The 25,658-nt window shown below is 39.5% G+C and overlaps 2 protein-coding genes across 5 annotated transcripts in view; one reads left to right on the forward strand and one right to left on the reverse strand.

Annotated features, from left to right (window-relative positions):
- cep44 (centrosomal protein 44) overlaps positions 1-10,900 on the reverse strand; it is a 52,950-nt gene extending 42,050 nt beyond the window's left edge. For all 3 annotated transcript variants that reach the window (XM_030428270.1, XM_030428274.1, XM_030428262.1), the window contains exons 1-5: positions 10,678-10,900; positions 10,450-10,547; positions 8,260-8,407; positions 5,701-5,838; positions 2,189-2,260 (exon numbers count right to left, since the gene is read on the reverse strand). In XM_030428270.1, the coding sequence (XP_030284130.1) occupies positions 2,189-2,260; positions 5,701-5,838; positions 8,260-8,407; positions 10,450-10,541 (450 nt within the window). In that variant the 5' untranslated portion in view covers positions 10,542-10,547; positions 10,678-10,900. The remainder of the gene's footprint in view (positions 1-2,188; positions 2,261-5,700; positions 5,839-8,259; positions 8,408-10,449; positions 10,548-10,677) is intronic.
- A 19-nt stretch (positions 10,901-10,919) lies between these two features.
- fbxo8 (F-box protein 8) lies at positions 10,920-25,199 on the forward strand. Of its 2 annotated transcripts, XM_030428285.1 has the most exons (8): positions 10,920-11,335; positions 12,606-12,708; positions 16,287-16,370; positions 20,330-20,474; positions 20,834-20,960; positions 21,261-21,379; positions 21,728-21,924; positions 23,753-23,940. In XM_030428285.1, exons 2-8 carry the CDS (start codon positions 12,606-12,608, stop codon positions 23,938-23,940), a joined length of 963 nt encoding a protein of 320 aa, XP_030284145.1. In that variant the 5' UTR covers positions 10,920-11,335. The 2 variants fall into 2 exon arrangements, with proteins under 2 accessions (XP_030284145.1, XP_030284155.1); XM_030428295.1 differs by lacking the exon at positions 10,920-11,335 and having other exon boundaries at positions 23,753-25,199.
- Positions 25,200-25,658: the final 459 nt, after the last annotated feature.

Raw genomic sequence — 25,658 nt, forward strand, 5'->3', positions numbered from 1 at the left:
TTTGGAAAGGGACAGCGGTCAAGTGACCAGGTTTGACCAGCGTCCTGCACAGTGGCGCCCCCAGAACATTTTCATTGGGGAGGCTAGATGGGGCCAGTGAAAATCTCAGGGTGGCAAACCAAAATGGTCCTTCTTCTGGCAACTCAGATTCAGCTCCAGTCTGTGGCTGTGTATTGCATTCCCCTTGACTCTTTTTCATTAAAGACAATATGCATCCAACAAATTTACCTCAAGTTTGAGAAACACAAACATTTCAGAAAAACACAAAAATGTTGTTGTTTCTTCTTCTGCGTCTTGTGCTGACTTCCCATCAGACTGCACACCTTTCAGCACATTAGCACCCCCACAGGTGGAGATTTAAAGTACAGTTCCCTATTGAGCCAGCACCTTAGTCAGTCAGGGAAATTGGTGGGAGCTCTGGGGGGGCCAGTGGTGTGGCCAGTAATTTTCCAGGGGTGGCCATGGTCCCCCCGGCCCCTCCCTTCGGACGCCACTGGTCCTGCAGTAGCTGTGTTTCACCAAAGAAATCGCTCAGTTGTTTTAAATCGCAGGGGAAGCCACTTCGTTCATCCAAAAAAGTTGGGCAGAATCACAACTACAGACATCTTGTTTTGTGCCACATTGACAGGGCAGACACAACACGCAAATGGCATTCTGAGTAAATTGGCTCATTTAACATTGTGTGCTGTGACTTACTACCACTGACTTATCCATTATCTGGCTCTAAACATTACCCTTCAATTATTCCATGTTGTGATGTGCAATTTAGACAAAACTACCTGCAAATGCCATGTACATCTAACTATGTTTGTGATCAATGCAGATAAATGAGTGTCAAATGATGCTTCACTTGCCTTCTTTCAAAAATGTATGTATGGCTGTTTATGAATGTCATGCTTTTGATCTAAGTTCTCCTTTGTTTGCTAGTTTTTATTCCATAAAGTGCATGCAGCCACATTTTGAAGTTTCAATAAAATCTGATAAATTAGAGGCTGACTTCCTGCCATGGAATGAAATTATCTAGAGGTTATCCAGAGGTTGCTAACCACAAAGGACACCTGTGACTTGAAAGACAACACTGCCATCTAGTGGCGACTTGTGTCACTCACAGCTTGTAGGAGCCCTAATGGAATGAGATTAAAACTAATTTATGTTTCCAGTGGGTAGGGCTATGGATATGACAGAGTATTGATGCACAGATCTATTCAGGGCGTCTCCCTCTAGATTCCCTCTAGATTTGGCCTAGATAGGAAATAGTATGAAGGAGATATCAGGTCTTGATGCTTCATGACGAAGGATTGTTATGGCGGGCTCCGCAACTGCCAGCAGGTCTGACGTAGGATAAAGATTTCCATAACTTTTCATCTTCAAGGTCAGAGGATGCTACTGAGTGACTTTGAAGTCGGTGGTGTTACATCTGTAGGAGGAGATAATTTAAGTACGAAGATTGGCGATATTTCAACATGGCGGCCAAAAGCAAAATGGCAGACTAAGTATTCATGCCTTAGACAGCCTCCACAGTTACGAGCAGTTTGGTGTGGATAGGAAATTGTATGTTGAAGTTATAAAGTCTCGATGCTTGACGGCGTGAGGAAAAAATGGTTTCCAAAGCACCGCCCACGAAAGTTTGGCGCAGCTGAACAATTTCCATAACTTTTGTTCTTCAAGGCATGAAGAAAATTACTGCGTTAATTTGAAGACTGTGGTGTTTAAGCTCTAGGACAAGATAGTTTTCAAAGTAGGCATGAATTGGACAAAAACGCCGCCACACATCTAAATGACTGACTTCCTGTTGGACTGACACTAGGGGTCCCACTGGGTTTTTTGTGCTTCTGGTCATGAGGAATCTGCGTATTGAATTTCGTTCTTCCACGCACTTGTGGGAGGCGGGGATAAACATTAGGGGGCGCTACAGAGCCCGCAGGTCACGACCTCGCCCAAACGACATTAAATTATCAAATTTTTCGCCAGATGTGACGAATGTTCCAAATTTGGTGAGTTTTTGGGTATGTACAGGCTTCCAAAACTGCAGTTAAAGCGCAACGGAAAAATAATAACCAAGAATAATCCTTCCAATTACAATAGGGACCTCACAGGTCGATGACGTGCTCGGGCCCTAAAAAGGTAAATTCTGACAGACTAACTGACAACTGCTAACTGACAAGTTATTCAACACACTGTTGCTCACCTTCTCGAGATGGTCCATTGGGTTGGGGAGGGGTATGGGGACACAGGGCTCCGGACAAAACTGTTGTTGAGTCTGGTAAGAGGGGAAGGGACAACTGATTTAGTATAAACGGCTTGCTAAATGCCTACCTGCACTGTTTGAAAGGTAGGTCAGAAATGTAACTGTGAAATGTAGCTTACTTCACTGTAAACATTAAGCTAACAGGTTAATTTCAACCACTGACAGACTATATCAGGATCAGAATCTTAATTCCTTTATTGTTCTGCAAACAGGGAAATTTCTTTGCCACAGCAGCCAAAGTAAAGTAATATTACAATAAACAATAATAATAGTAGAACATAAACAATGTAATAAAAAGGTAAAAAATAGAATAGACTTGTATATACATATAAACATAACATTGTACAATATGAACATCATCATAATCATAAACAAATCTAGCAAACTTCTCCAACCACTCTGCAATGTTAGATGCTGTATGTTCTTCCTTCAGTAGCATAGCACTAAGACAGATTGACTCTAGATCAACTGTGCCATAGCACGTACATCATAATGTAAACCAACTAACCGATGAAATTCGTTACTATTTGTTGCAGCTGTAGATGAGTTAAAAAAAAAGAGTATAAAAATAAAGAACTATCAAAAAACTTATGAATAAAATATATGTCCATGGAAACATTTGGCTAAGGTATTCCAGAATAAAAGCTGTGGCTGAGGTATTGCACGGGATATTGTACTTTTATAGAACTGCGGTAGTCATTTGTACAGTGGTACAAATCCACTCACTATTTTAACCACATCCTCCATGTTGCTCTGGCATTAAAACTTATGTGCCTCTTCAATGACACAATTCTACTTATAAGAGATTAATTCTAGGCCTGTACGATATGAGGAAAACCTGTGATGTGCGATAACACTGTTAAATATTGCGATGACAATATAACTTGCGATAAATACACAAATATTGAAGTTTGCACATAATTAACTATACAGTTTATAATGGCTAACATTAGTTTTGAATTGTTTGTGTAGGTCTTTATGGTTGTTTTGCAGGTGGTGATGGAGGTTGGTTGTATTTCCTCTAGAAGTTGCAACAACTGCTTGGCATGTTTTACACAGTACCTGTGTTTGTAACACGTCATCTTTCCTGAATCCAAATTGAGTTCATATAGCAGAAGTGCCGTTTCTTTTCACCACAAGGTCTTCGCCGACCACATTTTCATCGCTTTTCTCTCCTCCCTCAGCCTGGCAATCACCACCAAATTCAAAAATGTTGTCAGGGTAGCTGACGGCTAGCTGGGGCTTCATCTGATTGGCCCTTGTATCCAGGGCTCTGTCTGATAGCCTAAATGTTGGCATGCTCCAGGTGCATGCATGTTGCATGTAAACAAAATTATTTTTCTTATTCATCGTGCTCTACTTAATAGGGATGTCCTGATCAGGTTTTTTTTACCCCGATCCCGATCCGAGTCTTTCAATATTTAGTATCTGCCGATACCGAGTCCCAATCCGATACTTGGCCTTAACTAATATATTCCTGGATAATACAGCTGCATTTAGAAACAAAGTACCTGCATCCAAGCTGTTCCTTAGTAGGTTTTTTTTTATTTTGTTGAAACAAAGTATATACTTTTATATGGCTCTTCCTTATTCTGCATATGCTATTGCAACATTGGCCTACCACCTTCCTTGTGTTGGCAGGTGAGTCTGTGATGCTGCACTGTGACAGCAGACCCTGAAGTGTGTGAGACGCAGCCCAAGCTTGGTAACTCTATATCATCTATTGCTTTTTACAAATTCCTTACGTTGCCACGTAAAATAACGTGGACGCGTTGCTCGTCTATTGCGTTTAGCATCTCCTCGATTGCCTGCTTTACATGCTCTGCTGTATGAGACCCACAAAACTTGTGCGCATACCGGCACGTTGTAACTCAAAAGTGGAGTCAATGTAATGTATTGCCAGGTGACGAAGAAAACCCTGATTCTCTTCCACGAACATGAGCTGGTTATCCAGAGCGATTAATTTAATTACGCTCTCTAATATTTGTGGCCATGTCGCTGTCTCAAGGATATTTCTCCTTTCTGTTGAGAGTATCCGCGAGTGTTTTTTTGCTTCAGTGTCTTTGCCTGTATTGCTTGAGTGAACTCGTTGTATTCTTTGAGAGTTAGTTTTTTTACAAGCCGTATCAACTGAGGAGTATTAAATGCAGCGCAGCGAAACGGTCGTATTGCAGATGTTACATGTCGCCGTTGGACTGCTTTCGCTTTCTAATTTAAGTTATTTCCACACTGCAGACACTTTTTCGACAGATTTGCCAGAGTAACGTTATGTGCGCGTCTGCGTTCTGCCACAAATTGTGCTCTGACATTAAAAAAAAAAAAATCGGCCTTGGGTCCACGTTCAAGATTGCGATTCCGATCAGCGGAAAAATGTCCAGATCGGCCCTGATTCCGATCCTTTGTCCTTAAATGATAGCAATTTAGCCTCCACCACAGAAACCTAAGACAAGGCTGTAAAACCAGTTATATATCTAGACTGCTTTTATCCCATTGGCCTTTACCAGCTAACTTAAATAATTTCTTCATGTAAATCATGAGCAATTTACTTAAGTACTTAAAGAAGTCCTCCACAAGACTACAGCTAAACACCACCGAAACCAGCTACTAGTTCTTTTCATGGACAAATTCCGACCGGGCTCTTGGCAAAATGCCACTTACGTTCCTGGATACTTTAGAAAGAAGTAAAACACACAGCACTAACTGTGGATATCACCAACACATTTCCCCAAAACAAAAACAAAAAAAGGCGATGACGGAAGCGCTAAATGAAGATACACATTTAAGACCTAACTACTTGTAATTTAAGACCTATATGCAAAACATGGACATATTTAAGACTTTTTAAGGCCTAACACCGAGATTGTCAAATTTTAGACTTTGAAGAAACAGCGGAAACCCTGTGTACCCTATGTACTAGCATAATAACCCTGTGATATGTTGGTAGATATTGTCACAGTCTCAAGACGGTATCACAACTTTTTTCTATGCAATGGTCATATTACGAGACAGCTTTATGAAATTGACAACCAATCCAAGAAGACAAATGACAACCTGTTGACTCCATATTACTTACAAATATACAACACATACAGATTTAAACTTTCATCTTTTTCGTTTTATAGCACGACTATCAAAAAACAGACCATTTCATCTGGTATTACTTTATTAAATTCATTGTTTGTTTTTTCATATTTAGTAATGGGACAACAGTCTACTGAACCCCTATATACTGATTAGCTTGTTGAGTAGATTTGAAAGTGATGCTCACTGCAAATTTGCACATTCAGGGATGTGACTGCAAGTTACTTTTTTCACTCACATGGTTTATAACATTAGTTTAGTGTCACCAAACAGTATGATACAAAATGTTACAGATTATGCATCCTGCACACAGTGCAGTCCTAAAGACACAACAGTGACACATAAGAATAAACAATGAAAAGGCTCTGTACCTTCATCAGCTGATTGTGTTTCTGCAGGACCAAGTTTATGACATCGCACATGACAGAGATTTTCCTCTGAGAGAAACCCCTCTGGAGGAACTGCTGCTTGGTCAATATGGGTTTATAGTTGAAAACATCTCGTAGTACCTACACATACAAAACATACACAAGTACACACAGTGAAACAGGCTTGGTACCGTATTAATTAAAAATAAACATGAAGACTCATAGTCGATTTGCTTTAGATTAAATCGTTTGACAATTTTGCACTGAAATTAATTAATTAAAATGAATGAATTAATAAACACACTGGAGTCTGGCTCTGACAGCGTTTTGCACCACGTGCATCTGCGCAAAATCATAGCCCGTGATTTCCGAAAATATTCTATGTCAACTAGTGATATCAGCACAAGAGCTGTTGAGGAAAATTTAGACAATTGTTTTTGTCATGTTATAATAATTAACAGACACTATCATTTCGCTCTGTGCGTGTCCTCGCACAGAGCAATACTGAACACAGGAGTTCAGCTCCGTGGCTGAGACACAAACTATTAACCTAAACTTTTACTCTTAAACACAAAAGGCAAGTCCACTTTAAGAAGAAAAAAGGTTACCGCTTAAGGTCAGCTTACCGTTTTTAGGTGATATGCCATGTTTGTAGTCTAACTGTGATATACAAACTGTTGCTTGCAAACTTTGCATTTGACTTTTTTTCCATTTTTATAAAATGCTGCCACACTGCTGCTGTCTTTGACATGGCAGAATAGGAACGACTGCAAATGAAATGCTTCAAAATAAATAAATATTTAACAAACCACCAGACCGAGGCCTTCTAGTATGTTCTTCAATCTGTTTGTCTGTAGTGGGTTGGGCTAATCCAAAATAGTGAAAACAAGGGGGATGTTCTGAAGACACTCTGTTACCTGTGAAACAGGGGTGCTCTGAAAACACCCCCATTAGCACCAGGTACTTTTCTCCTGATGAAGTCAAATATGCCATATGCAGGACACACAGCATTGGGATGGAGAGGACCTGCTGCATGTATACGATCGTGTTTATGTAATTAACGCGCCAAAAATCAGAATTTTAGTCGAGCCAGAACGTATCGACCAATAAATCGACCAGTCGCCTAGGAGATCACAGCCCTAATATTTACAACAGCAAAATCACTGTAAACTCTATAATACCTCCAGGGAAACAGGCCTAAAATATACCTAACATTAAAATACTACACTAAATTTAGAAAGAATGAAGAACACAGCTATCAGTCAATATAAGTCCTCCTTCCTCTGCTGACTGCCTTCAGGTACTGCTGGTGGAAGAAGGAGTGGCCAGTTTGTCCTAGCCAGCAGCTAAGTTCACAAGAATTTGGCAAATTTTGAGATACTGGTATGGGACAAGCAAAGTTAAACAGTTATTACATACCAACCGCTTTTGTTTCACAGATCCCTTCACTGTTAGTAACATTTTGCCATTAGCCAAGCTAGCATGTTGTGCTTGTGTAAAATAGCGGCAGTGGATAAAGACACTGCAGACAAAGTAGATTAAAATATCCCTTTTTTACATGCTAACATGTTTATGGTTGTTGAACAGGAGTATTGATAAAGTATTGGCTTTTTACAAGTGAAGGTTTTATAGCACTTACAGTAACGAGTGTTGTTGCCGTCAACTCAAGCAAACTGCGGCAATCATCAACTGGTTAACTTCACTGTCTCTCTCTCCTCTGCTCTGCTGACTTCACTCTGTGTATGCTTGTGTAGAGGAGTTCAGCAGAGGAGAGACACAACAATGTGGTAACAAATTACATCAAAATGCTAAAAGTATAGATAAATGAAACATTAAAGTTGGAGCAGATCAATACAATGGAATTTCAACACCTGGGGCCTATTTAACACCGCAGCGTACACCGTTACAACACCTATTTAGCACAGCAAGCGTACTGTGCCTCAAGGGAAATAATTTGCTACGACACTTGTTTCAGCCCTAATAATCAAACAGCCACTATTTTGTGCAGGACTGTGCTCCCAGATAAAAATGATGGACAGAGTTTTGGAGCAAGAGTTCTGGATGACCAGCAGTATCAATCTTTTAATTCTGACCTGGCAGGACATTGCTGTCCCTTAGGCTTTGAACATGGCATTAAAACATACAGCTAAGTTAAGAGATCATCAGTAAAACCTGTACTGGAACTCCTGACTGAAGATGTTTTGAAACCATCAGACAAGGATACCACACTAACTTTAGACATCAAGCGAAAGATGTGCAGTAGGTACAAACCAGCTGCCCTATAAAAACGCTTGGTAAAGGCCTGCTTGCTCGACCCTAGCTATGGCGAATATCATGCTGACAATGACACAGATAATTAAGGGATATTAGGGGTGAAGGACAGTGCCAGTGCATCAGCTGTTGGAGAGGAACAGTCCTTGGCACATAAAAAAAAAGTCAATAAGGCATACCGTGCTATTGAGCCACCCAAATAATCGCAGGGGGAATTACTTCACTGCAATATCCCTACAGGTGATGGTCTTTAGTCACCTGTGAAACCAGTATTAAGAATGTATGACTTACCTTATAAAGAGTGTCAGTGAATCTGAGGTCTGTTTTGCAGGTTAGCTCTAGGCCAGTCACAGTAAGTTGCTCAGCCAAAGGTGGAGAGAAGGAGATGAGGGTAAAACTCAGTATTGGTAGAAAAGCTGAGGCATCTCCTGTGGAAAGGCTGGTGAAGAAACAAAAAATATGGTGCAAGAGTGAGAAAACTACAAGTGAGAAAAGGAGGCATTAGTTTTGTTTAGTTTTTCGCAGGAATAAAAGACATGAGTGTCACTTAATATAACAATGGAACCTGCTTTCAGCATAAGGAATGTCTCTGAATCAGAGGTTGCTAGAATGATTCGATCTCTGAAACAATCCAGAACAAAGGATATATTTGGTATGGATGCAGTTATGCTCAAAGAGCTCAGTACAACACTAACTATAATCCTATTACCAAAATTATTAACCTCTCGATTTCTCAGGGATTGTTTCCGAGTGTTTGGAAGTCGGCTGTTGTCATCCCAATATTTAAATGTGGAGATCCTGTTTCAACCTGCAGTTACAGACCTATCAGTATCCTACCTACAGTGTCAAAGGTTGCAGAGAAAGTAGTAGCTGAACAGATCACCTGCCATCTAAACAATAGCTCTTTTACTCTGCACCCAATGCAATTCGGCTTCAGAGCCAATTATTCAACTGAAACAGCCAACTGTTTTTTAACAGAAAAAATCAAATCTCTATTGGATAAAGGTGGTGTTGTTGGAGCTGTGTTCCTTGACCTCAAGAAGGCATTTGATACTGTTAATCATAGAATTCTCATGTCAAAGTTAGCTAGTTTAAATTTTTGTTCAGATACACTTAAGTGGATTGAATCATATTTGTCAAATCGATCTCAGTCGGTTCAGGTACAGAATCATCAATCAGCTGCTCTTCATCTGTCCACAGGAGTCCCACAAGGATCCATACTGGGCCCTTTGCTATTTACATTATATATCAATGACTTACCATATGTATATCCAGATGCCAACATCCAAATGTATGCTGACGACACAGTAATTTATGTACATGGTAGCAGCACAGGTTGCTGATAAACTTACAAACTCCATGACTCATGTAACAGCATGGTTAAAGCAATGCTGTTTGCAGCTGAATGTGTCTAAAACAGTATGTATGTTTTTCACCAAGAAGAACAGTCCTAGTGTTGAGCCGGATATCTTTGTATCAGGGGAGAGGCTACAGGTTGTATCTGAATACAAGTACCTTGGTGTTTTGGTTGACTCTAAACTTTCTTTCAAGGCTCAGGCGAAAAAGGTCTCTATCTATCTATCTATCTATCTATCTATCTAATATATATATATCTATATTATAATATAATATATATAAACTATATCTATATATATATATAATATATATATATATATATAATATATATATATAGCTAATCTACTATCTGTATGTATTGGTAATCTTGTACTATATAGATGTATATCTATATATATATATATATATATATATATCTATATATATAATCTATGTATGTCTCTGTAATGTATGTATCCCTACATGTATATAATAATATATAATAAATACTATATATATATATATATTTCTCCTCACATATATCTATATATATACACACACACACACACACACACACATATATATATACACACATATACACACACATACATACATACATATATACACATATACACACACATATACACACACACACACACATATATATATATATATGTTTCATGTCAGGTTACTGTCCATTTAGCCAGAGCAGTGAAGCACTGCATTTGAAGAGACGATGCTAGTAAAGACAAAAGGGTACCGTTAGCCAGTTTTAAGCTATTTGACTCGCGTACAGTTCAGCTGCCACATCAAATTGTAACCCCGGTGTCCCATAGGTTATTATCAAACACACTCAACAATGACCTTCACACAATTGAAATCATAAACCTTTAACCTTTGCCGGCAAAACAAGCTTACAAGAACTTTAACAACTGAGCCAAACATGAAAATCAATTTAACATGATTCAAGAGGATGAGAAAAAGCAATGTTACATTACAAATATTCACATTTGGAGTTTAGTGCCTGCAGATGCTACCGTGTGGTGTGACTTTGGGATGTGCTCACAGTGTGCAGACAATCCATAATATATGTATTTTAATTTTTTTGTTAATACTCTTGGCGTTACTCGCAGTTTCGTGGCCTACCCATTGTAGTCGACATATCCCGGGTACTTGATCACACGAAGGAGAGTTTCGAGTCGACGAAGGAAACCTTGGACATCTCCAGTAGACAGCATGTTTTTCTGTAAAAAAAGAAAAAAAAAAGAGGGGATGGTTGTTTTCATTAGCTTACGTTAACTAGTAGCTATTGCAGCGCTAACATTAGCAAAATATTAGCTAGCTTTTTCTTTTAACTATACTAATGTTACAAACCTGTGCTTTGGCAACACAAATGACGTAGTAGACTCGAAAGTTGAGATTCAGTTATATTAATGGTCTTTAATTGATTACTCTACAGTCACTGTTTCCCTGTTCAAAAAAGTGCAATAAGATTTATTTCAAGTTAAAGCTAGCGAGCGAGCTGAAGCTTGTTTGTTTCTGCCGGTTGATCAACAGCACAGAGCAGGATTGGCTACTGCACCATAGCGATGTATGCGTGTTTTTTTCACGTAATGTAACGAGGTGACGTACGTGACAAAGCACTCTACGCTCTCCTTTTTTCCGCTTATACGTCCAACTTTATTTCGATGTCACGTTCTATCAGTTTGTTATATGCTGCGTCTGCTTACATGGGAAATTAATGCGCTCGACACATTGTTGTAAAAGTCCAAATTTTCTTCTACTTCATCTGTTTCTATTTGACAGGCGAGGGAGAGAAGTGGGAGGGACAGAGGTGACAAGAGGAGGAAGACAGTGAAAACACATGATATAACGATATGTGAAAGGTTCACCTCGATACAAAGAGCATCTACCCTATTTTAATTTGTACTTTGCTAAATGAAATGACAGCTGGATAAGTCTAATAGCCGGATACCGTTTTTTCAGCTGTCCTTGTGTGAAAATCGGTTATCAGAGGGATATCAAAACTCAGGTAGGTTAGGTAGCGATTACTGTTGTACTCATAAGAAATACTGCACACTACTTGTAAAAGAAACACTCTAAATGTTCTTTAATATGGCAGCAAAATCAACCAGTCTAGTTTGACGCTGTCTTCGTCAAGTTAAACTAGCTCGGTAAGCTAACTCTAGGATTAGTAAAAAAGAAAAAACAAAGGTTGTGCGTGATTGCTAACTCAGCCAATGACATTCTAGTCTGAATGCTGTTGTGACAATGACGGCCAATGGTATTTAGGAGAAGGCGGGACTATACGTCACAGTACCTTGCTCCGAGTTTCCAACATTGATGTTTACAACAGTGTAATGGATTTGTTTATGCAACACAGCTGACGTTAGACAGACTGAGAGGCAGAGGACTTCTCTGGGTGCCGCTGCTGCAATGTGTTGCTGCTGTGTGCTGGCACATAACTAGTCCAGTCGACTAACATACATAGCTAATGTTGAAGTTCATCAGCACAGAATTCTGACAATGACTCGGTCGTTCTGGAGGTGTATGTACTACTGTATGTCAGTGGTTGATATAAACTCCTAAGTCAACAGGTTTTTCAGTCAAACGTGTGTGATTTCTGCTACAACTGTAAGCACTGTGCAATCTCATTCAAAGAAATAAAACATTATGTTATAATAATATGACCATAAACTTGTGTGACTGGCAATGGTCATCTGCTTACAAGATGGACTTCATCCTTGTGCAGACAATAACAAAAAGATGGCACCCCTCAGTAACGGAATGACAAATTACAGATCTACAAAATTGGATTTCTCAAATATAATGTTCTATAATTTTAGCCCCTAAAAACAGAAAAGCAGAGAGAGATCAAACACGTAAAGCCTGGTTTCTGTCTGCACAAGTAAACAGCTTAATCATACGTAATCTACTAAATTATGCTCATCACATATCAAAGGTAAAACGCAGTTACTTCTTTATAGTTCTTTGTACTTGAACAGAATGAAAACATAGCAAGAAAACTGCAGCTGCCATTACTAACTACAGTTGATACAATTATAATCTGCCCTTTTAATCTCTGAATAAGTTTTATTCAATGGAGGGGTTGCTTTCAATAAACAGAATCACTTGATTTGTACATAGACATTTCTGTTGTTTGTCACCTATTTTTCACATCCATGTGTCAACCCAAAGAACTGATTCTGATTCTGAGCATTGAGCACTTTTACTTTGGGGCAAACTTCATATATTATCATCTAAGTGACTTTCTTCTTCTGTGATACTATGATGCCATATAGATGGGTCAGGGACTGTGGAGGCTGCCTCCCAGACAACAGCAGCAGCTTCAGGAAGAGCTTGCAGACCGACTGGTTGACCAAGGAGGAGGAGGACAAGAGCAAGGTAATGTAAGCTCAGTGCTTTCTTATTTTAGGAGGGACTGCTGCTACAAGAAATGGTGGACATCAATGCTTTTTTAAATATCCAATAAATACGAGTCTGGTCACAAAAAAGAAAGTTAAAATAGAGCTCTGGTCCTGTTACAGTAAAAACACTTTCTGTTCAATATCAGCACAGCAAGCACAAATGAAAATAAGTACACCTGAATGTATTTCATATGAAACTCATCAGCTTCATTTCAAATGTTCCTGTTTATGTTTGAGGTGGCATTGTGCACATCCGATGTGAATAAAGTGAAGTCTATTGATTGATCGTTTGACTACACTTTTTAATGTGAAATATTTTGTTATTTGTCAAAAATATAATCACTCTCAGTTAGGGCTGTAACGATACACAATTTCTAACCCACAGTTCGATACAACCCTCGATTTTTTTTATTTTTTATTAAACATTTTATTTATGTAACATTTTAATAACTTCTGAATATAATACTTGTCTGATAGTATCAGAGGAAGCAGTATTGGCTAACTGAACCAGTGTGGAGGGTGTGTCGATCGTACAATCTGATAACGGCACAGGTCCCTCACTCAACTAAATAAAGAGAAATGTCCCACAAAGCAACGTTACTGAACCAAACTAAGGTAACATAGTAAATGTCTTTGGCAACAAGGAAATAAAATACTGCAGCTGTACATGGAGAAGCGTCTATCCTCCCACCTGTCCTACCGAATCCTCATCACATTACTGCTCGAAAAACAGCGACCGTCAGCGGCAAGAAAAATTAACTCACCAAGTGTTTATGATGAAAAAAAATCTCCGCGACGGTCAGCCCTTTGGACGGAGATTTCAGTGAACTTTATCCCTGAAAACAGCCTCTGTCTTTGCGAGTGACAGAGTCAGACAGCAACCTGTTTACTGATGGGGATTATGTAATCATGTAATTTAGAGCGAAAAACTTAACTTTGTTACTTTTCAGGATGTTTGGTGGGTCAGGATCTCAATCATGACACATTAAAAAAAGCATAATTTATCCGCGGGTTTAGATTGCGGGGGACACCGGGGAAACACCTTGAAAACACATACGTCTCATCATCATGGCGTGTACGTCACGTCTCTTTAGGAACCGTAGCTCCCACTTACTGTGAATTACACAGCTGTTCGTCTTTACTCCTGTGGTGCTTCGCTCTGTGTTAACGACCAATGGTGCAGAATTGGCGAACCACCGCTATGGTGTTAATGCAGCGCCTCTGTGTGAAAGGGGCTACTTATTATTACTCATAGGGCTGAATCTGGACTGGAAGTTGTGTCGCAATTCTGCCTCCTCTCATCGCGAGACAGGTTCATGGATCTGAGTGTCGCGATTTCAGTTTCAAAACGTGTGTCTTTACAGCCCTACTCTCAGTACGATACTTGATAGACCCCACCAGCCACAGAAGATGACAAATTTTTTTCAGGCTGATAAATGTCAGAGATCTAGGACAGTATCAACAACTAAAAACATAACTCACACTGCAAACAAGGTTATGCTGTTTGAGTTATGTTTTTAGTAGGGCTGTCAAAGTTAACGCGTTAATAACTCGTTAACGCAACTTCCTCTTAACGCCGTTAATTTTTTAATGCGTGATTAACCCTCAGTATTAAAAAAAAAATGAAATGCGCACTGTATGATTTACGGCACCTGTAGTCTTGATCCAGAGGGTGGCAGAACAATAAGAAAGGGAATCAGAAGATGAAGAAGCAGGGTTGGCGTTCAGGGAAAAACACGGTGGACTGAAAAGTCACATTTTGCCATACTTGTCATTTATTTTATTTTTACACAAGCGGTTATTGTGTTGTTTGTTGGTGATTGTTTTTGTCGAGAGTATTAAAACAAAAACAAAAACAAAAAAAAAACAGGATACACAGGAAGTAAGATAACCTATAGTACTAGGTACTAAGTGGAGAAGGGGTAGGAATTAATAAGCTAATGCTTCTTCCTACTCCTTTTTAAACATACAAAGGGTTTTAATGACTTGTGCTTCAAGTGTAATATATTTTTCACATGTTTGAAATAAAGCATTCATTCATTCATTCATTCATTCATTCAAAAGTGAAAGTGAAAGGAAATGGAGAAAAGACTTATGAACGGCAAATTCACTTAAGAAACACTGTCAGATGGTTCAGTCGATAGGACAAAAGTTATCTGCATGTACTGTCGACATGAAATGAGTTGCCATTGAAGTACGTCGGGTCTCAAATATCATTTGCAAGCCAAATACATGGCAGATGCAGAGAGCCCCCCCCCCCCGCCAAAGGCAGACATCACCATGTTTTGATTTCCCATTTAGGGTGAGGGGAGATTTTTTGAGCCTTTTAGTTTCCTGCATGATTTGAAGTGTTGAATAAACATTTTCATAAAGCAAGCATATTTGCCCTTTCTTATGTTGTTAAAAGTATTAAGAACATGAAAAAATACATTAAGGTCCATTTAAAACAGAGAAAAATGTGACGATTGCAATTAATCGTAAGTTAACTATGGAAAAAATGTGAATAATCGCGATTAAAAAAATTAATCGTTTGATAGCCCTAGTTTTTAGACAAAAAATGAAAAAGATACAACTAAAATGATGCTGTTTCCACCCATGGTAGAGTAATTGCTGTACAGAGAAAAGTAACACATTGCAATGAAAACAAAAGGGAACCTGTAAAGTAACATAGTACAGGTTAGACCCACAGTTTAGTGCCAAAGTGAGATGGATCAGATTGATATCATAGATGACAACACACATGCACAAATCAGGTTGCCATGCTGTTTTTATGCTCCTAGGACATGTGGACATGTGTTTGGAGATCTGTCCTAAATCGGAGAATCCCTCCCTCCCTTGCAGTTTTTGACATAATAATATATTTTTATATGTGTAAATTTCGTGAGCACCTTACCCAGTATGGTGAATAAGCCAGTTTTCAGGTTTTTACAATTTAGCAAAAGACTGAATAATTATAATAATGATTTTGTATGGGGGCTTTTTGAAATCATGTATCTCTGGCCGAAAACCCAGACTTATAACTGTGGTTTTATCTCTCCCCAAATGTTACCTTCTTTATTTATTTATTTGTGCTTTGTTTTCTTTTTACTCATCTGCATATTCTTCAGGTTATTATTTTCACTAATATTGCGGTTGTAACTCACTCTGTTGTTGCCTGTTTTTGTTTTTTTGTTTGTTTTCCTACAATTATTAATATTCTTGCTTAATTAATAATCAATAAATCTGTTTATTACATTTTTTTTGGGAGTGATTGCTAACTGTGCCTTACCTTCTCTTGGGTGGATCTCTTTGTTCTACAGTCAATGGATTTTATTGTAGTGGCTTTTGTCTGACCTGGAAGGTTTCTGTGTTATGTTTTACTTTTGTAATAAGTAAGTCTTTCTAATTAATTCATCTATTTATCAAGTTAACTTTGGCTCCACATTGCATGCTGGGATAGTTTCCAACCACAACATCATGCTAAGTAGAAGCAGTTAAGACAGCGTTCAAATGTTTGAACTCATTTTTGAAAATTTGATTTACATTTACATTTGATTTATTTGCTTTCTTTTGCAGGGAGAGATGGAGGTCTCCAGAAAAGAGCCCCTCAGCACTGTTATGGCCCTGATATCTACCATCTGCTGAGAACACGCATTGGAGGTATGAACACACACAGCACAGGTGAAGCACATAAGTAGTACTATTAAGGGCACACTAGTGCATTGCCTGTAGGAAGCATGTATTCCTATGGAAAAGTGGGAGGTTAAGTAGCTTTTTCATGGATGGCCAAATGAGGCTGTGTTTGAAGGTGGGACGTCAGGGATATAATTGGCTGTTTTTGACTACTTTTGATTATACCATTATATTTCACCTTAAAAACTATTTACCTTGCCTTACTTGGTGTAATTATTTTTAGCACAACCTCACATGTGTGACTGTACAGTTATTTTTTCATTTTAAGGTACTATATTAACACTATGGACCTAAAATCACAAAATAACATAAAATCAGAGTAGAAAAAGTTAGTTTTTTTACTGTGAAAACCACAAATATGTTTAATGAACCAATTGCATTAGTTATAATGCAAATATAAATTGTTGTTTACTAAATTGGTGCATAAGTTTTTGAAATTTACAAAGTTATGTGTAACTATTTACATTTAAATGCAGGCAATGCCTCAGGCTCCTCAGCTCTTTCCTGCCTGTTCCACATTCAGCCGTCTCCTCCTTGGTTTGCCTCACAACACGACTCCACTACTCACTAAACACACCACACCAAATACTACATAACACACTAACTACCCACTCCAAACACGCTATATGTCACAAATCTCTCAACTCTCAAAACTCGCTATCTCTGTCGCCGTCTCCAACACATCACTGCTGCTGTCAATCATCTGCCGATGTCCCTCCCACATCTTCCTGTTCCTCAACAACCAAACTTGCTGCTTGGACACTTTCGTGACAAAAGCACATTTTTGCTGTTTCTTCTTGCACCAGACACAAAGCAAACGTAACGGCAATGTTCGCGAAAAAGCGTGTTGGACATTATTTACCCTAAATCCAGTTTTGGACGTGCCAGTGCATCCGCTCCGTCAACTCGGGAGGTGGGCCGTGTGGGTCGGTTAGCGGCTAGCAGCTAGCTACACACTAACATCCACAGATTCCGATCCCACTTTGTTGACCGCGCGTCTCCAGATCTCCTCAGACCCGAACAGACTCGGTCTGGACTTGTTTAATCTCATTACAATCCACAACAGTCAGTTTAGATGAACAGAACAGAACAGAATGGGACCGAACCGCCGGCAAAATCCCGGTCCAGCTCGCGCCGCTGCAGGTATAAAACCGCTTGTGACAAAAGCACATTTTTACTGTTTCTTCCTGCACCAGACATAAAGCAAACGTAATGGCAATGTTCGCGAAAAAGCGTGTTGGACATTATTTACCCTAAATCCGGTTTTGGACGTGCCAGTGCGTCCGCTCCGTCGACTCGGGTGGTGAGCCGCGTAGCTAGCGGCTAGCGTAGCTACACACGAACATCCACAGATTCTGATCCCACTTTGTTGTCCGCGCGTCTCCGGATCTCCTCAGACCCGAACAGACTTGGACTTGTTTAATCTCATTACAATCCACAACAGTCAGTTTAGATGAACAGAACAGAACAGAATGGGACCGAACCGCCGGCAAAATCCCGGTCCAGCTCGCGCCGCTGCAGGTATAAAACCGCTTGTGACAAAAGCACATTTTTACTGTTTCTTCCTGCACCAGACATAAAGCAAACGTAATGGCAATGTTCGCGAAAAAGCGTGTTGGACATTATTTACCCTAAATCCGGTTTTGGACGTGCCAGTGCGTCCGCTCCGTCGACTCGGGTGGTGAGCCGCGTAGCTAGCGGCTAGCGTAGCTACACACGAACATCCACAGATTCTGATCCCACTTTGTTGTCCGCGCGTCTCCGGATCTCCTCAGACCCGAACAGACTTGGACTTGTTTAATCTCATTAATCCACAACAGTCAGTTTAGATGCACAGAACGTAAGCGAACCGCCGGCAAAATCCCGGTCCAGCTCGCGCAGCTGCAGGTATAAATCCGCTTGTTTTTTAAGGTATGTCGTGGGCTTGAGCTCTGCAGTGATTGGCTCTGGTGCGCACGTGGCCACGGTGTGCAGTGGTTGGCTCTGGTGCGCACGTGACTGTGGTGGCTCCGGTGGACAATGCTTGCAGAATTTGTAAAGCATTTATGAAATAATCTATTCACGCTACCATTGCAGTCCAAGCAAATGCTTAGTTGCACACCACTGAACCACGCAGCAGCCATGTTGAAAGTCTCAGGTCAGTCTGATCCTGACCAGCAGAGATATTTGAGGAACACACACACACACACACACACACACAGACAGACAGACAGACAGAGATTTCTTGCTTTTATAGAGAGATTCAGACTAAATCTGGTGATGCTGTGAAACGCTGCAGGCTTGTGCGGTGATGTGGGAGTGTCACTCCATGGCCCATGTGTGTGTCAGTGGGGGACTGATCAGTTTGTTGAAAGGCGCAGCTGCTATGTTGTAATCCTACTAGGGTGCTGGTCCTACTAGGGATCGTTTGTCCCCATCGATGGATTGAAAATAACAGTAAAGCACCAGGATTTGAGGCAGATCACAACTGTGTGTTTAAAACTGGGGCAAAAAAACAAACTGAATGATCACAAGTGAAGCATCACGCTTCACAAATAGATGCCCATTGTGTTCCCTTCGTAGCATTTAGCCATGCTAAATGACATGCTCTACTATTGACCCATTTTGCTCTGCCTCGGATCTCCAGTCATGCCTTTGCCACAGTTGGTTAAACATGCTGGTTCTACTGTGAGCGTCGACAACTATGGATGTGTTTTAACTGGTGCACAAAGACAAATTGAGTGAATACATGTGACACATTACATTAAAATCCACTGTGTATGTCGTCAGTCATGCTGTCTGTTCAGCAGTTATGTTATTGGTCACTTCAACTGTCAGGCTGTGTTTCTCCAGGAGTTGATTCAGTTTTATTTAGCTGAACCCCTTACAACAAGCCAAAACAGACTACCCTCATAAAAATAATTGGAGGAAGACCTGTATTTTTGCTGCACCACCAGATTTGGTCAGAAACCAGCTTAACTCTGTATCAACACTCTGTAACTACACTGCATGCTCTTATTATGTATTGTGAATATAGTCTTTGCGGAGTTAATCATCTTTGGTTGCCCCTCTTGCTCCTCCTTAAGTCAGCATAGTAGAAATTACTGAATCATGCATGAACTATTAGACATTATAGTCAGAAAATGTCGTACCCAATAACTGTCCACATGTAATGGTGTTGCTAAAGTGCTATAAATCAGATTTAACTTAAAATTTCTTCAACAGGCATTATTATACAAGTGTATCCTGTTTTATATTAAAGTATAAAAAAAAACTATGACGTTAGTTGATTTTTGTGCCTTGTAATATTTTTGTAGAACCGGCAGTCAGCCAATGTCATCGTGGATAATAAGTCATTTGAAGTAGTTATTTGGGGCATTTTTTGACATCTTATCAGACAGGATATGCACAGTCAGCCCTAGCCCCTTTCACACTGCCGTTTGAATGGGGGGATCCTGTAGCAATTCTCAGCCTCCACCTTTGTGTGAATGTCTTAGAAGCGGCAAGGGGTGAATTACACAGTGGTTCATCTTCATGGTGGAGTTGCTTCACTCTGTGTGAACAACTAACGGCGCAGAATTGGTGAACCACTGCTGCGGTGATAATGTGGTGTCTCTGTGTGAAAATGGCTCCTGAAAGATGACCAAAATAACGGGGACTTGAGCATATACCTGAGGACACTGGGTTAGAGGCACTGTTTATCACTTGATTATCATAGGGTTAATATGCATACAATTTACAACACATTCATACCCCTGGCCCTTGGGATGAAATCACATTAAGAACATCCGAGGACCATCCTGCTGTAAGGCATCACAGTTGCAAAGACACAAACAATATAAAACCTGATTGTAAGAAATTGTTTTGTGCATACATTTTTGTGGCAGGTGTCACTTAGCTTGTTTTCAATTTTTTGGCTGTCTCTTCATTTTTCCTGCCAACTGTAGGTAAAGAACAGCACAGTTTTATAGATTTGGAGATGTTACCACCCGAATTAGGCATCACCATACTGTCGTACCTGAATGCTACTGATCTGTGCCTGGCTGGCTGTGTTTGGCAGGAATTGGGAAATGACGAATATCTATGGCAGGGGTAAGGAGCTTCTCCTATAGTTTCTATGATCTTATTGTTGTGATTAAAGTAATGAGGTGGTGGTTTGATTGAAGTTGATGAATGCTTCTTGGTGACCAGCCACTGTGTTGTGTGATCTGCTAAACTTGACAACCAAAATAAATTATGACAGCTAGACTTAAAGGAGACAGAAAGTCAGTGTTTCAAAATAAATGACATATTTTGCCAATAGCTGACTACACAATTGTTACGGTCATACTGCTGTCTTTGTCTTTTGTTTTCTATGGCGCACCTTTTCTTGTTACATGTATACAGTAAATTTCTGTTGTGTTCTTGATTAATTGATTTTCCTCTATAATCCATGTGTCTCAATCCACCAGGCTGTGTAAATCCACATGGGGACACTGCTCCATCTACAACAGAAGACTACCTGCTGGTTTTTCATATAGAAGACTATACCTAAAACTAGATGAAGGCAGTCTGACATTCAATGCTAACCCACAGGAGGTAACATGCCCCAACATCAGAGATCTCTTGTCCTAAGCATGCATACTACCTCCTAGCTGTGGGGAGTATGCATATGCACGTGCATATTTGACTGTTAAGTTTGCAACAATGGTGTCACTACAAAATTCAGTGTTTGATGTTACAATCACAAGCTACTCAAGTTTCATTAATCCACCTCATCATCAAAGTTTGAGTTTGTGTCTGGATAAAGACTCTGTTAGACCTACCCTCAGAAGAGATATGATTATCTGTGTGTGTGTGTGTGTGTGTGTGTGTGTGTGTGTGTGTGTGTGTCTTTAGGGTATCAATTATTTCATGTCTAATGGTATACTAATGGATCATCCGACTGAGCTGGCTAAGTTCATCTTCTACACCAGAAGGCTCAACTGGAAGATGCTGAGGATTTACCTGGATGAGAGGTTAACAAATGCACAAACATGCAGAATACCAATTACACTGACATTTTTATACCAAATACTTCTGTGACAACAGCTGTATTATAAAACTCTTCTGTACGTCTAAAGAAAGTCTGCCCTTGATCTAAAGTGATGAATGCCGATTTGGTTGTAAAAGGTTTAAATACCACTGTGGAGTGGTGTTTATTTAGTGTGTCTATGATGAGATTAAGTGCACATTTATTTTGCCCTTTATTCTGTGATAATACATATCCACATCACATATTTCAGCAACTTTCAGTATATGTGTCCATATTAAAAACCTTTTCTTTTATAATGCCATTTAATTTGTATTTGTGCTTGTGTGTGCAGGCGGGATGTGCTGGACGAGTTGGTGACCCTCCATAACTTCAGTAACCAGTTCCTCCCTAACGCTCTCCGAGACTTCTTCAGACACATACACGCACCAGAGGAGAGAGGAGAGTATCTAGAGACCCTCATCACCAAGTTCAGCCACAGGTTTTGTACCTGTAACCCTGATCTTGTCCGAGAGCTAGGCCTCAGTCCTGGTTAGTACTGTCAAACACACAGATATACTGAATACCCACTGTGACAATACAACTTCTGTCATCTGCCCGTATCCTAAAACCACTATCCTATTGGAGGAGTGAATGCTACAGCCAGCCATTAAGTCGCACCTAAATCTCCCCTCCATTCAGTGTTTCTTCATATCCAACGGTCAACATTCTCTCAATCACAGATGGGGCTGTGGTAATACAGAATATCACAGTTCCAGTTTCAGAGCAGTCAGAGCGTCCTCTGATCGTACATACTTTTGGTCTTAATTAAAAATTGAAAGTGCAAATAGAATTAGAAAGAGATACAGTGATTTTTTTAATTATTTTTTTACATTATGAGAAGTAGTCAGGTTGTAATTCAACTTAAAAAGAAAAAGGGTATTTAAATGATAAGAAATGGATAAATGGAAATGAAATTATCAAATTGAAAGCGTACAATGTCTATCATCAATTTGATTACTGAGAAATAATCAGTACAACTTTGTAATTCTGGTAATTTAATGGGAATTAAGTGAGAAGTTTTCTTTCATGTAATGAGTAAAATGTATTTGTTAATATAAACCCCTAGGCCCTGTGGTATGTGTCCCCCAGCAGAACCTGACCATTCCCACCACCGCCTAAATGTACACAGACAATGTCATGGCAGTGCTGTTATCTAACACTTGTGAAAATCTCAGATGACACTTTGCAAATTAAGAAACAGACATTTTTTTTGAAGGATAGGACACATTTAATTTGGTCATTAAAGACAGAAAGAAAGACATTCCAATATCTCACAAAATAAACAAGTGAAACACTAAAGATCCCTTTACTTATTTTATTTTATTTTTTATCGGAGAAAATCATCCAATTGTACATAACTGTGTACATAAATTAAGATTACAGTGTACAGTGGCAGTTTGACCAGAAGGTGGCACTAGAGGAAACCTGTGGGCTTTGCCCAAATGAAAGAGGCTTTGTTATCCGTACAACATAAATGCTTTAAGAAAATGATTAGGCAGGGGAATTAGATTTAAAACATTCTGGTATACAGGTCAAAATTTGGAGTTGATGATGATGACCTTCAGAAACATCCTCTTTGGACCCTTAATGGCTAATTTATCCTGACCCTAACCAAACAGAATCTCTCGTGTGAGTAGAAGTGGAATTGAATCCGCTGCACCTCTGACACACTGCCTCAACCACAAAGTGAGGGTTAAACAGTCAAGGTTTTATTTTCAAGTAATCCCTGGCTTCAGTATTATTAAGGGACAGCACATTTACCAGCTAAGGGCTTTGTTACTGTCAGCACACCATACAGAAACCAATTCTTGACTCAGTTACTGTTAACTCCTCAGACCTACTTGTATGGTTAGTAGGATTAGTGTAATGGTTCCGAGCCCAAGGCTAGAGATTGATAAATGGCTGTTTTTTTGCAGGCAGCCTTTTCATTTCACTGCTAACTCTACCCATCTAATCCCTCTATAAAGGATTGGAAACAGAAGTGGTGAACAGTTTAGTATTTATTACTATATACATTTATACAGCCATCCGCTACAACATTCAAAGGACGAACAGGTGGAAAGAATAATATTTATTACGTTGTTTCAATGCAACAGTAACAGAATGACCAAGGTTATTTACTTTACTTGTCAGTAATTTTAATGCTGTGCCTCTCAGTGTATGTCTTATTCATCATATTTAGATTTGAACATACTTGAACAGTACAGTGTTATTTCTCTGTGTTGTATTCAGTGCAACAAAGCTGTGAGCTTTGTGTGAAAGCTTGTGAGAATCAAAGAGCCCTGTTTGCTCACAGTTTACTATTATCTCTCTGCAGATGCTGTGTATGTGCTGTGCTACAGTCTGATCCTGCTTTCCATTGACCTGTCCAGCCCCCATGTCAAAAACAAAATGTCCAAGAGGGAGTTTATCAGGAACACTCGCCGAGCAGCACATAATGTCTCAGATGACTTTGTTGGCCACTTGTATGACAACATATACCTGATTGGTCACGTGGCTGCATAGCTCCCCCTGCCTGCTGTCCAGTACAAATCTTCATACTGGACTGAAGAATAGAATTGGTGATTGGGTTCCCATTAATGGCTGGAAATTATGGAACATTGCAGACATTTTCATGTCCATAAAGAACAGAACAGTCTTTAAAGGAAAAGTTAAGAAAACTAGTCAAATTCACCACTGCACCACTGTGAGAAAGACTGCACTACCAAACATTGACAATGTTATAAGTTCTTAATCAAAGGTGTGAAAAATCTATGTTGTCCTTTAAACCAAGTCACTGTTTGCTCTGCTTTTATGTGGAACAATGAAGGAAAGCTCTGATACTGCACTGACAGACTACTACTGATTGGTGGAGGGATGAGGAGGAGGAGCACTGTCCTCAACCTGTCACAAATGCCAGAAAGTCATACTGATTTCCTGTTGGACAGGAGCTGTGTTACGTTCAGATGTAAGACAAACACTGGTCTGGTCTTCTAGGAAGTGTCGTGGGATGCTAATACAAGTCTAACACAATATCACTCACTGGCATAACAAGTGGCATTTACCAATGTAACTAATTGACCTTGATACACTGTCCAGTGGTAACAAGCAGAATGTCTAAGTATTGTGATTCAACTAGACCTGGAGCCAAATGTATAAAGCTTTGTGCAGATTCACAACTAAGACTTTGTGTACGTGCAAAGACAGAAATAAGCTTGCACATGGTTTTTGGCAGATTTACAAAGCTGTGTGTATGCCTGGTATTGTTATATAAATGTGGAAGTACAGGTGCTCAAGCTTCGTTTCCATTCTCAAAATTATACAGAAATGGATGTGAAATGACCCAAAACATCTGATTGTTTATTGATACTTGTGCCTGCTCTTATTGGGCCTTTTTATGAGAACAAAGGTCAAAGAAGAAAAAGTAGATTTTTAAGGCATGGTGTTGCATCAGCGACATTCTCCATCAGGACAGCTGTCACTCCACACTCCATAATGCACAGCTGTAGCTATTTATGGTGCTCGAACAAATTTGGCACTTCTACCTGTACGCTATCATCGCGGTTATATTTCAGTCATCATTATTAAGCATCAGAAGGGTGATCAACGGTTAATCTATAAGACCTCCTTTTGAAATAGAATTCACAAAGTGCTTCGTATTTCAGGATCAAATTAAAGATAATTAACTTGAACATAATGGCTACAATGTTAAAAGAAAGATAAAATGAAGTGATATTTTACTGAGAAGACTGCAGGATAATAAAACAATCAGTGAAACTTCCAAACAATCTAAACGATGTTTTACTTTCATGTCCACCTCCTCATCTCACAGCCATGTCTTGAAAAGTGTATACACTGCTATGAAGTATGCAAGTTTGTCGTTGTCACCGCACATTCTTCTTTTATAAACACCAGTTGAGTAGGTTTTTTTTTCTTCTCAATTTTATACTTTTTCTTTGAGGGTTTCTTGTGTCAGTGTTCCAAAGCTGATTTACCAAACTCTACTAACAGCACAAGCTTCTTAGGATTTTAGTTTCAGCCTGATAAATGTCATGTTCGCGAAGAGGTAAGTGAATCTATGAGACTTAATCAGTAGAATCATTAACATGCCTAAAATATAAAAAGAATACCTGTTCTGCTCTGTTTGTGGAAAGTTTCTTCACAAAAATGTTAACAGAAAGAATAATTTCAAACAGCCAAACTTTGAGTCCTATTGTCAGAAATTAACCTCACATAGATGAGAG

The sequence above is a fragment of the Sparus aurata genome, chromosome 1, assembly GCF_900880675.1.
Source record: "Sparus aurata chromosome 1, fSpaAur1.1, whole genome shotgun sequence".
Classification (NCBI taxonomy): Eukaryota; Metazoa; Chordata; class Actinopteri; order Spariformes; family Sparidae; genus Sparus; species Sparus aurata.

Bases quoted from the DNA above. Each gene is read 5' to 3' on its own strand.
- fbxo8 (XM_030428285.1), top strand. From the start codon at position 12,606: ATGGGTCAGGGACTGTGGAGGCTGCCTCCCAGACAACAGCAGCAGCTT. The intron at 20,475-20,833 runs GTAAGGAGCTTC...TCAATCCACCAG, and splicing joins GACGAATATCTATGGCAGGG to GCTGTGTAAATCCACATGGG. The intron at 20,961-21,260 runs GTAACATGCCCC...GTGTGTCTTTAG, and splicing joins TCAATGCTAACCCACAGGAG to GGTATCAATTATTTCATGTC.